Source organism: Nothobranchius furzeri, chromosome 2, assembly GCF_043380555.1.
Source record: "Nothobranchius furzeri strain GRZ-AD chromosome 2, NfurGRZ-RIMD1, whole genome shotgun sequence".
In the NCBI taxonomy this organism is placed as follows: domain Eukaryota; kingdom Metazoa; phylum Chordata; class Actinopteri; order Cyprinodontiformes; family Nothobranchiidae; genus Nothobranchius; species Nothobranchius furzeri.
In genome coordinates, this window is record NC_091742.1 from 61,259,549 (window position 1) to 61,271,876 (window position 12,328).

Sequence of the window (12,328 nt, forward strand, 5' to 3'; positions counted from 1 at the left end):
CAGGAAACCCTGCATCCTGCCCCTGATGGACTTAGATTGCACTTGTGAGAGGCATCAAAAGGCAAGAGGGAGACGGAGAGCAGCCTTGCCCCGAGCCACGCCTTCCAGTTTGGGTGTGAGGAATTCCAGAGGAAACCTACAGCAGCGACGAGGCTGTGAAAGGGCGCTTTGACTCGGCTCTGACAGAGCAGGGCTTGTTGGACCACGTGAAACCGAGAAAACTCACTGTTTTGCTAGATCAGTAGCCGCCTATGCTGTGTGGTCGTGTCAGCGGTGAAATAGGAGCCTAATTACTGATTGCCAAGCAAACTGTTAGAAAATTTTCATGCATTTCTCCCAACGATCCAAAACAGCAGTGCTACACTCCGGCGGTGCCAGTAGCCACCGTGTTAAACAACAGGAGACCCAATTAAAGCACGCACTCCTCAGTAAAATGTGCTGTTAATGCTGTTTCATTCACACTGGCAGCTGCTGAGCTGCACATGTCTAGGCCTTTATGGTTGTCGCAGGGATCTCTAGCGCCTTGTACTGTAGTGAAAATGCCCCTTGCATCATTTTTCTGCAGGTAATTGTGCCAATAACACATCCCTGAGGAACTCCTTGGTGAAGGACATTTACGAGTGGCTCCAATGCCTCTTTGATCATGTCACACATTTAAACATTAATGGATGTTTAAAGAAAGGAGCACAACTTCAGATGGCTGTTGTAAATCTGGGTTAGCTCCTTGGCTAGCTAAAACAAGGGTCAGGGGAAAAAGTGAGCATGGGGTGCTAGCGGCCTTCGCCTGGTTAGCAGTTTCCACTTCACCCTGGCAGTACTTTGACCATTATCTCCTCCATGCAGCAGCCTCTTTCCCTCAGCTTTGTGTTCAAGTGTCATCCGTGGCTGAGATCCGAAGCCTCCCAGGAATGCCAGAGAGAGTGCGAAGGGAGTCCAACGGGGATAATCCCAATTTCAAATGGAGCTTATGATACCCCCTCCCCCCTCCATTTCTTCCTCCCTACCCTTCACCCTTCCCCTGTCTGGAACAGATAGCTCATCCTTCCATCAACCCAGAGTGTGAGCAGACAGTTGTACCTCTCTAAAGTCATAATTAGCATTCACTCATGCAATTCTTCAATAGAATTTTGAGGTGTTGTGAAGGGTTTGTTTTTCCAAGGCTGCATTGAGATTAGAGGGTGTCCTTTCAGGTAGGCAGTAGCTGACACATACAGGTGTCACCTTCAGACATCTGATGGTGGAATAATTAAATTCGGTGTCTAAATTATTGTTTTGTTTTTTTTTAAGTCCTTCCTATTTTAAAAGTTAACTTTATTATAATGGCACTGCAATTCCTGACTGTAAAAACAGACTTTTCTGCAACGTCCACTGATGTTTGTAAAAATAATAAAAGGGAAGCACGATCACAGACGTAAAAGCCAATAGGAGGTCAGGAAGAACCAATGTTTGCTTGCTTGGTCAAGATCGTTTGACATCTTTACACATTTTTAGATGACGGTTAAAGAAATAGGTCCTAATATTCCAAGACAAACAGCCGTTTTAACAATAATCCATAGGCCTGTCCCAGCCCCAGCTCCTCCATCTGACCCCGTGTTTGACCTCTTCAACTACAAGGAAAGGCGTGAAGAGAAAGCAAGCGCTTCAGCTCCAGGGATCAGTAAAAAAAATCCCGCAAAGCTGGGTGAAAACCTTGGAAGTTTATCGGCCCCCGTGTGCTGTTGCTGTAGGCCAGCTGCCATGAAGAGAATCAGAGGCGTCACAGAGGTGAAGCCAAACAGCTGCGCCTGCGGTTAGCGCATTGGCCCGGAGGATCAGCTGAGCTCCACTCCATCACATGGCTCAACCTTGCACTTTCTGACCTCCCTTGAGACACACACACACACACACACACACACACACACACACACACACACACACACACACACACACACACACACACACACACACGGGTTCTGCAGACAAAGATGTGGAGACAGGGAGCGATAAGCATCGATCTCTTATCCCCTAAACTCCATCGTCCGATTTAACGAGCTGCCTATAAAGAAGACGTGAAAGTACAACGTCTCCATTGTTTCTGAGGAAGAGCTTTTACATTTAGTACCAATAGCTAAACTATAAACTTCCTTCTTCATAAACATCTAAAGAGTAGTCGAGACGTGTGAAATCAGTGCATCATGATGGATTGGTAGCAACACACAGGGCTTGAATTAACTTCTTTGGTTTCTTGTTTATGTTTTTTTGACGTAGCTCCTCGGATGAGAAGCAAAACGTCTTCAAGAAACCAAAGAAGTCCAGTTCCTTCATTCAAACCCTGCTGACTACCATCAGCTGAATGACTAACAATCACCAGCGACTGGCAGCATTTTAGTGAGAAGCACTGTCACTTTTCTTATTTTAAAGCAGATTATAAGGAAGAGAAACTTTACCATTGTTCCGTCACTCTTGCTCCGTGCGACTTCCCTCTCCAGGCGAGCCACAGCCAACTTTTCCCTAAACAAACGACAAAGATGGACAGATTGGTCAACAAAATAAATTCCACTTTCATTCATTGGATTTCCCACAAATCAAACTATGTTACACTAAGTTACTCTGTTCCTTTTGGCATTTGATACGTTGGCTTCCAAGACTTAAACATGTCAAGTTTCCCTGCTAAACAACAGAAACCGCACACGCCTGGACACAGACCAGCCGGCATACAAACCCAGAGACAAATTTATCCAATGACTTCACAAAACACAGCTCTCAGGTCTGTCCAGACAAAAATAGCCCAGAGGAAATAAGAAGCAGGGCATCCTAGCACCAGACTTTACACCCCCCCCCCCCCCCCCCCCACACACACACACACACACACACGCGCGCGCACACACACACACAAACACACACGAACCAGGCGAAACAAAGAAATCGACTGTGCACGTTCAATCCTTTTCCCTCGTGAGGGCATTGCAAGCTTTAATGGGATAAATCTTGGCATGCGAACTGGGATAATAAAGAACAGCCCCCCCACCCACCCCCCACCCCCACCCCACCCACCACCAGCACCACCACCACACACGCACAAACACACCTCCTCCTGAGGAATCACAACAACTGATGCACTGCTCCAAGACAAGCTTGTTGTTCTGGAAGTGTTTTCATCCTAATTTGTGTGGAAACAAAAAAGTCAGGCAGAGGATCAGAACGCCTCCTCTGGCAGCGTATTTTTATGTCTGAGAGTAATATATCGTTGTGTCAAACACTCAGAGTAAATTCAAGAATTGAAGTTCATAGTTTGGAGATGAACTCAGATCCTTCCGATTCAGCAAACCAGATCCATATCAGAGTACTTAACAAAAATATATAACCCTACCCAGACAAGCAGGCTATCCTCTCAGACTACAGAAAATACACCATTTATAATCATTAACAGGCTAAATCTGGATTATTTCCACACTTTCATTTTAATTTATATGATTATTTTTTACATGCAATGTTTGAATAAAGCATTCACAACAACTAACAAACAATTGACAATATGTTTTTTTCCATGACGATAGGGAGTATGTACCTAAATAATTACAAGCGAGCAGTAGTTTTGTGTTTTGAGTAAGACCTTACCAACGGATAGCCATTGGGGTCAAAAACCCCTGGGAGCACAACCTCTAGCAACATAAAAAGAACATCTGACTCTCTTTCATCACTGGCAACGAGTGAAGAGGTAAGTGAAGTAGGCAACATAGTTTATGAAAGGAGAAAGTTTTGTCACCGTTTATAACAAATCAGTAAACGCATTTTGTCCTCACGGGCTCCCGTAGAAGGACACATGGTGTCTAATATGGTATCACCCAGAAACTTAGGGTGTTTTTCAATGTCAAGGAATTTCGCCTTGATGCCTTGATCTCGGCCCGGTTGCCTAGGAGATACGCCATCAGGAACCGCCAAGGCGTGCTCCAATGTTCATGTTCTACCGAGGCATCTGTTCTCTGTTTTTAGCCATTTAGCTAGCTGAGCAAGGATACACGGGAGGTGTTTTGTAACCTGGCCTTGGTCAAAAATTTCCCAGAATACAGCGCTGTATTTTCAAAAAGATGGCAGATCCGGGGCTGGTAGCAGCTACTTCGGGGACAAATTTCCAGTGAGTCAACTAATTGTAGCTATCGGGCTGATATCCGAAATGTATTTTATGTCCAAAGCAGTTATCTTTGGTTGGTTAGTTGCAGCTTTGGTGGCTATCAGGTAGTAACTCGCTTACATATTTAATTAAACCAACAAATACACAATTAAAAAGTAAAGGGCTCATTATATATTCATATTGAGACTTATATGTATGAAATATAACTTTAGTCGCGGTCACGTGATTTAAGTCTGTTCCATTTAACCATTTTCTTTGACCAAGGAAGGACAGTGTCCTCGTAAGCAAGATGCCATTATTTTCTGACAACATTTCGATAGATATATCAGAGAATAACTGTAAAAACTATACGATGTCTCTTTAAGCTTTATCAGTTTAAGTCCTTATAAATGTTTACGGTACCATTCACTTCACAATAAATGACCATTTACACCAAAATACGTATTTATTGCCAGCATAGATTGAGGGACTTCCGGCTTGAGATGTCATTTAAACCAGACACTTTTTAAAACAGCATACATCTGCCCGTTCTAGCGGTTAGCTTGGTCAAAATTAAGCCTAATTTGTGAAACTAAGTAATTCAAAGAGCTATCAAAAATATCTTCATCACTTCAAACTGTTTTAAGTAAAATACAGAGCACAGAGTTTAAGTTGTTGTCAAATTACTGACTTGTCTCCAAAAGAATCCCACCTATGTCTCAAACAGGACCTCACAGAGCTGCTTTTCCAACTGACGGCCTTGGGTAATCACAGTCACCTGCACATTTTTCACATTTCTCCAGCAGAGCAGACAGCCCCAACACCCCAGAATAGCTCATGACGAACGTCTTCTTGGCTCCATTTAACAACAAGACATGATTGTTTCAGAGTGGCTTACCTGTTGCGGGGGGGTGGGGGGGTGGGGTGGGGGTGGGGCAGCAGACCCACGGCTGATAGATGAGTCTGGACTGAAAAAATGTGCTTCAGACTAATATTAATCTGGCTTTCTTTTTGCTGGTGTTTGCATTTGCAGCGTCTAATGAGAGCAGATTGACTCAAGCAAAGCTAAGCCTGGTTGTGACACACACACACACACACACACACTGAAGAAGTTGTGAAAGGCTCAAAGATTTAAGGCGAGGGTGTGTGTGTGTGCGTTCATTGAGCATTTATCAGGGTGAAACCATCCTTTTTAATAAAGACAGTTATGGCATAAACGCCTAGATCAGTGTGTGAAAACAACTTCCACAGCTGACACTGACTCATCCACTTATGTTCTCTTCCTATTACCACATACAGTACACATCATCACTCCATCTGAAGAACAGGGACCAAAAATAAAACGATCTGGAACTTCTCACAGCACGTTTTGTTTGGTTAAAGCCGGCCACACCTGGCATTCCTCCAGTCTGTGTTATGGCTGAGCGTCAGCCCTGTAAGGGGTTAAGTTTCAGGCCACTTGTGAGCAGGCATGTTGCAGGAGCAGCCAAGCATGAGCCAACAGCGCCACGAGAGAAGAAGAAAATCATCGCCAAATATAGAGCAATTTGACATTCTGTCTTAAATGTAATTATAGTAATTGGCACCAGCAGTAGTCAAAACAGTATTCTGGTGCAAAACGCTTACTGATGTCATTCAGCCCATGGGGGATAATATTCCCACACATGAATGTAAATAAACCCCCTGTTTGCTACACATGTTGATGCATGTAATGACATCTTACTGTGCATATGTCACAAGATTCCAACCTTTATTTTTTTCTCACAAATTACTCACTCTGCGAAAGCTTACCAGCTGTGTAAACGGAACCTGGAATAGCCAGACAGAGTAACAAGAAGTCAAGAGGTTTATCTCTAGGAATCTGTACAGTAGAAGTGTTATTATTTCCCTCTGAAGCACGTGTGTTCTCATGCAATATCATCCCAAAAAGGTAATAAAATGCTTCAGTTGGGAGCATGGACGTAATTGTTTTGGGGGGTGGACAGGGGGGACATGCCCCCCCACTCTTTCCAAAGTCAAGTTTTGACCCCTGCACTTTTTACCATCCAAAAAAAACATTACGCTATATTAAATTGACACTGGTTGAGCTCTAGGACCAAGCAGAAAACAACCATTTGTGTTGAAGCCTGTTTACCATTAGAACATACTGTACAGATCCCCCCCCCCCCCCCCCCCCCCCCCCACACACACACACACACACTTCTAAAGTGAAAATTACGTTCATGGTTGGGAGCATAATTCTTGGTTTATTTGATATTGGTGCTGAAACTGATAGAATTTGTTGAAAATGGTGGAATTATAATTATTTTGGTAAAATATTGCATGTAATCTGGTGTGATACTACTCCGATTTTCTGCTGTGAATGACTCTCACCCCTTCTTTCCGCTGGATGTAAAAGCGGCCACGTAACGTCATAGTGGCGTTTTACCCGCAAGCTCATTCCCAAACGGAAGCAATCCTGACACGAAATGGAAGCAAAAGCGTTTCACACAGCTGATCTTGTGACGTCACAAAATCACGGGACAATTGCTGCATCGTGCCGGATTTCAGACGTCCACACATAACAACCAAGGAGAAAATCAGCTGCGTGTGTCAAAATGTCATTGGTTTATTTTCTGTTCCGTGTACATCGGCTACGGAAGTTTTAACAGGAAATGACCTACGTTTACCTGCGTGTGACTTTTATTTAGAAAGTTTCCGGATGTTTTACACTGTTTTCTTGTTTAACTTCCTGTCCGGCCTGATCTAAACTATGGAGTTTGACGTGTTTTGGAAGTGTAGCAAGTAAAAAAATAGACTTGAAACGTAACGATAGCATCCCCTCGTTTCTGGGGTGTGTCCAAAACGTTACACTTAACTGCCGATGGAAAGGAAACCGTCCACTAGAACGGCGAATAATTGCACGGCGGTTTTGTGACAATTTTGTGTGCAGTGGAATGAAGGGGTCAGGGACCAACCTGCCACATTTTAGCTCAATTTTCATGTTTTCAACGACCGCGAAACTGCCAGGAAACTTACTCTGTGGGACTTGGCCACAGTAATAGTAGACAGGTTCCTTTCCACTGGCTGCAAAGAGTCACGTTTTGGACGTGTTGCTTACTTTTTAAGTCTATTTTTTTACACGCTATGCTTTCAGAATCCGTCAAAATGAGCAGTTCAGCTTGGGCCAGACAGAAAATCAAACACGTACGCAGCGTAAAATATCCGAAAACTGTCTAAATAAAAGTCACATGGCGATTTCCTGTTGCTTAACTAGTAACATATATGTAATTTCCTGTGAAACTGTAGATGAGGTAAACAGAACAGAAAATAAAGCACAGTCCTTTTTGAATACATGCAGCCATCTTCCTCCTTGCTTGCTATCATCTGAAGTTCCGAAATCACTCATGGTGTTGCTATTCTCCCGTGATTTTGTGACCTTGCAGGACCAGCTCCCATTTGGAGTCTAAAAAGCTCCCAATTGGAAGGGAGCTCGCAGGTAAAAGGTCACCATTACGTTACACTCCGCTCATGCATCTGGTGGAAGGGAGGGGTTAACTCATTGTAATTCCAAATAATCTGTCCAGTATTCATTACATATTTTACTACTAAAAATCAGCTGGCAAAACGTTATTGCCAAAGTTTAGAACGATGATCTTGCGTGGTGAGTTAGTGATGACTGTACGCCTCGGCAAATACACTTAGATACTACAATTTCAAGTTTTCGCTTAATATCTCGGACATAGACAACATCTGAAGTCAGCAATTTAAGCTAGATGATGTGTAATGAGTAAAGCTCAGTGTATCAGAAAGAGATACCTCTTACGTACTGTTAGGTCAAACCTTAGGTAAAACTCTAACTTCTCGTGGGCTATCGTCACAAATTAGCTGCAAACACCTTTTGGCCCTTGGGATTAGTACCTTCATCATAAACCTGCCACATTCAGTCCTATACATGTCTCCTTCTCCTCCGTTGGAGGATCTACAAGCAGCAAGAGCCTATTTTATGTACGTACTAGGCAGCTTTATTTGTATAGCACATTTTAAACACAAAGGCAATTCAAAATGCTACTGTTTATTTTTTAGATGTAATAAAATACAGATAATGAAATATCCAGATATTTGCTGTTATGATACTGGATTGATATTTAAAAGCCGTGTCAATTTTTTATTGAGAATTTACATTCAAACATTCACTGTATTTCTTTAAAGAGGTGCAGTTCATACCCCGACTGCTAGGTGGTAGCAGTTTTTACCATCTTCATTCTGATGGAACAACGAGATTTCACGACACTGGATGTGTCTTGGGTTTTCCAATTTAATGTTTGCTAATGCCAATTAGCTGCAGTGGTCGCTTTATACCATGCTAACTTCAAAACTTAAAGCTGTTATAACACGGTCATGAAACACTCACACATCCCCTCAGGTATCTTCTCTGAGACATTTCTGCCAGAATCGGAAACTTGTGCTGCCTGATTAAACAAGAAAGCGCTAAACACAAGTCGCTGTTTTCTAGGTCCAAACACCTTTTATTGTCCATGACTTCAAATTGTGTTTTTTTTTTTTGGGGGGGGGGGAGTCTGGTAGTTTTTCCTTAAGTGGTAGCAGTTGCAGCTGTTTGTCCTTCTCTGATATTATTGAGGGGAGAACTTCTCATACCAGTGGTGTTCTGTTGTTAGATTCACAAGAACGCAGTGAGTGGACCACCCAGGGAAGTGCGGCGCTTCGGCAAGACTGACAGACCGAGTGGTCCAATGGTTGCTTTGGTCTGAAATGTGCTATTGGTGGAGGTTTTATAGACAAATATGAGAGAATCAATTAACACTTTTTTTCACAATATATTTATAGCTATAATAAGTCAGAACAAGGCATACAATTTTTTTGAGCTAATTTGTTTTCCAAATTTGTCATTGCAGTTTGAATCATCTGTAAACGTCCACACCCAAAGCATCAAAATATGACGCGTGTGACCAAGCCTCAATATATGACGATTTGGGATGCCCCAGCACGTCAGGAGATTACGCACTGAGGACTCCCAGAGAGTCGGTGTCCGTGAGACGGACATTAGAGCAACTTGTTTACTACTTAACCTTCCCCTCTACCCCCATTCTAACCTTAACTTGTTGTCCTGGCTAAAAGTAAGAGAGAGATTGGAGTTTTCATTAACAATGTTTATTAGAAATATCATTGCGACAAAAACTCCAAATGTAATTTATTCGACCTTGTCTTTTCTGGCGGATAAACATGATTATTCCACAAGACAAAGTATGCATGGATGATGTGTGTTACCTACGTGCAGAACAAATCAAATGCAGAAAACTGTGGTCTATCGTGCAATGGTGCTATGGAATGCACTACCAGGATTTCTTTTGAGGGAAATTGATTAAAAAAAAATTTTCAGAAAAAACTTAATATTTTTATTTTCCCAGAGATAATGGCAAGCTAAACATCTCCTGAAGTGAGCTGTATTTCATATTTTAAGAATGTATTTTGTTATGTTTGGGCTTTTGAGAATTGAATTTTAATTTTTTTTTCTACACTGCAATGTGTGTGTGTGTGTGTGTGTGTGTGTGTGTGTGTGTGTGTGTGTGTGTGTGTGTGTGTGTGTGTGTGTGTGTGTGTGTGTGTGTGTGTGTGTGTGTGTGTGTGTGTGTGTGTGTGTGTGTGTGTGTGTGTGTGTGTGTGTAAAATGTAATGACTGTATGAGATGAGACCCCAGGAAGAATAGCAACTGTATGTCAGCAGCTAATGGGGATCTTAATAAACAAACAAACAAACTCAGCTGGCTTACAGAGTTAAGGTTAGGATTGGGGTGAGGGGAAGGTTAAATCGTGGCATAATGTCCGAGTGACCGCGGGCGTCAAATACGGGCGCCAGCGGTGCCACGTGTCCCTGATCGTCCTCTCCTGACGCGCTGGGGCATCCCGAATCGTCATATATTGAGGCTTGGTTGTCATGAGCTGAACTCAGAAGACCTGTAATGACGCCAAACAGTTAAAGTATATAAAAAAGTATTTTATTTTTGGTGGAGTTACCAGATGGGCGAGGCTGGAGACAGAGTCGGAGACAGGCGAAGGTCAAAATGGCAGGCAGAGTACAAGGCAGGGGTCAGGAGAAAAACGAGGTCCGGCGGCAGAGATCAGGCAGGGTGGATGGCTGGAGAATTTACTGGCACAAAGTTTTCAATAATCTGGCAGAGACTGGATAGCAGGATGGATCTTTTATAGCAGGGGAAGCAGGTGTGTGAGATGAGCTGAGGAGTCAGGAGCAGGTGAAGTGGATGAAGCTGATGACAGGAACAGGTGAGAAGAAGGGAGTTGATTGTGGTTGCCAGGGAAACAGGGCTTGTCAGGAGCTTGGTGAAGGGACCAGGTGAGCTGAATGAAGGCGAAATGAGGAGGCAGAGGAGGGTGAAGGATGGGAGTCATGACATTGGTCACACGCGTCATATTTTGACGCTTTGTGTTGTCCACTCTGATATTTTCATAGAAATCTTTACTAAAGTTTATGAGATTTATTTCTTAACGTTAGGTAAGAGCAATCATCCTTTTTTTTTTTTTTTTTTTTTTTTTGTTAAGCCGCTGTTAGAAAGCATGACTAGCAGCACAGACCTCCACCAGTTTCCACTGACCTGGAACCACCGGATAGCACGGGAGGTCTCAACAGAGAAGGGAATCCCGTCGAGCTCCACTGAACCAGGCTGACACAGCTGACAAGCCCCATCGCAAATGCAGCAACTGCTGTATTTCCCTCCGCAGTCACTATTTTTGTGCAGGAATTGTACAGAAAGCATCTGTTGCAACATAAAAAACAGGTCAAGAGGGCTCCCACTCCCTTAACCAGCTGGATGATGGAAAACAACTACAGTTCTAAAATAACACACAAGTGGTCAGAGAACAAAAGGTGACAGTTTTAGTTGAATAGATACCAAACTAGATATACAGTAAGACACTTTTGAAAAAGGAGTACTTCACTGGGCTTTAAGCGAATAGACTTGTATGGAACTGGCATGCAACTGTTGGCAACTGGTTGGAAACACAAAAAATTGTGCATTTCATGTTGGTTTGGGAGATTTTATGCATGGCATGATTACCAGCACCAACAATTATTCAGAAACATCTATCACATGACATGTGCGTTGCTGTTTTAAAGTCTGGAGATGTTTTCCTAAGATACGAGTTTCACAACACGCAACGGCATAGCGGTCCTTGAAGACCAGGGCGACATTAGGTCAGATCATTGGCTGCAGCAGGTTCAATGATGGCTGATGAGTCGGAATTCCTTTCAAGTTGAAATGATTGTTTCCTCGTTGGTCTTCTCTTCCAAACATGCTGCCCAGAACAAACGTCGACAGCAGAAGCATCCACCGTTGCATCCCAACTGCCGAAACTTGAACACTCAGCCTAGATAAACAGCAAAAGAAGATGATCTTTAACTGACTCCGTCCACCCCCCACCCCCTTCTTGTGTGATTCCCACAGTGTGGAAAACATCCCTTGCTTTGAGATAAGACACCAAACGCAGGGCCAAGAGAATACAACACCTGCCTTGTTGCGCTCACAGCAGATCAACCCTGTTTCCTGTGCACATTCTTCCCTCTCAGTCACTGTGGGCACCCTCCATGTGCTTCTCCCTGCTGCTCACGTCGAGGCAAAGCGCTGGCTGTTTGCTGCTCGGCATGCAAAGACATGAACTGTCAGGCTAGAGGGAGGATCAATCACGGCAAACGTGTTTGCCAACTTGAGCCGACACGTTGGGCCCACGAACTGCTCTGTGGGAGGCAGACGTTTCGCTTTGTTTTTATCACAACTCGTCCATTCAGTGGGGCTTTAATCCTTTGTACATGATTTGCTGCAAAGCACATAATGAAAGAGAGGGAAAAAAGTGCTGCCTCTGACAATTTAGGTTTCTTCTGAACACCATCTTATTATCAAGTGTGCCTAATCTCCCTTCTGCTCAGAAAGTTGTTAACAGATTAAACACCACTTTCTGCCTGAGCCGTTTCCCTGCAGGAGTTGCTCATACGAGCATGAATTCGCACAAGGAAGATGCAGGAATTTAAACCACAGTTGCAGTGCTGTCACTGCGGCTCACAGGAAGGTAAACATTTCAATCGTTCTGAGTGGAAACTGAGTGGCCCGGAAGGGATGCATCGATGTTTGCATGAGAGCAGAGCTGCCATGCATTTATGTATTAGCGTCTGCACTCCCGCTGAGTTAAGAGCCTCGATGTGCACGCGATCCCCGTGGCTCACAGAGGC

At 43.5% G+C, this 12,328-nt stretch overlaps 1 protein-coding gene across 5 annotated transcripts in view; it reads right to left on the reverse strand.

Annotated features, from left to right (window-relative positions):
* LOC107377236 (nck-associated protein 5) overlaps positions 1-12,328 on the reverse strand; it is a 216,269-nt gene that overhangs the window by 89,746 nt on the left and 114,195 nt on the right. For all 5 annotated transcript variants that reach the window (XM_070547097.1, XM_070547098.1, XM_070547095.1 and 2 more), the window contains one exon: positions 2,427-2,490. In XM_070547097.1, the coding sequence (XP_070403198.1) occupies positions 2,427-2,490 (64 nt within the window). The remainder of the gene's footprint in view (positions 1-2,426; positions 2,491-12,328) is intronic.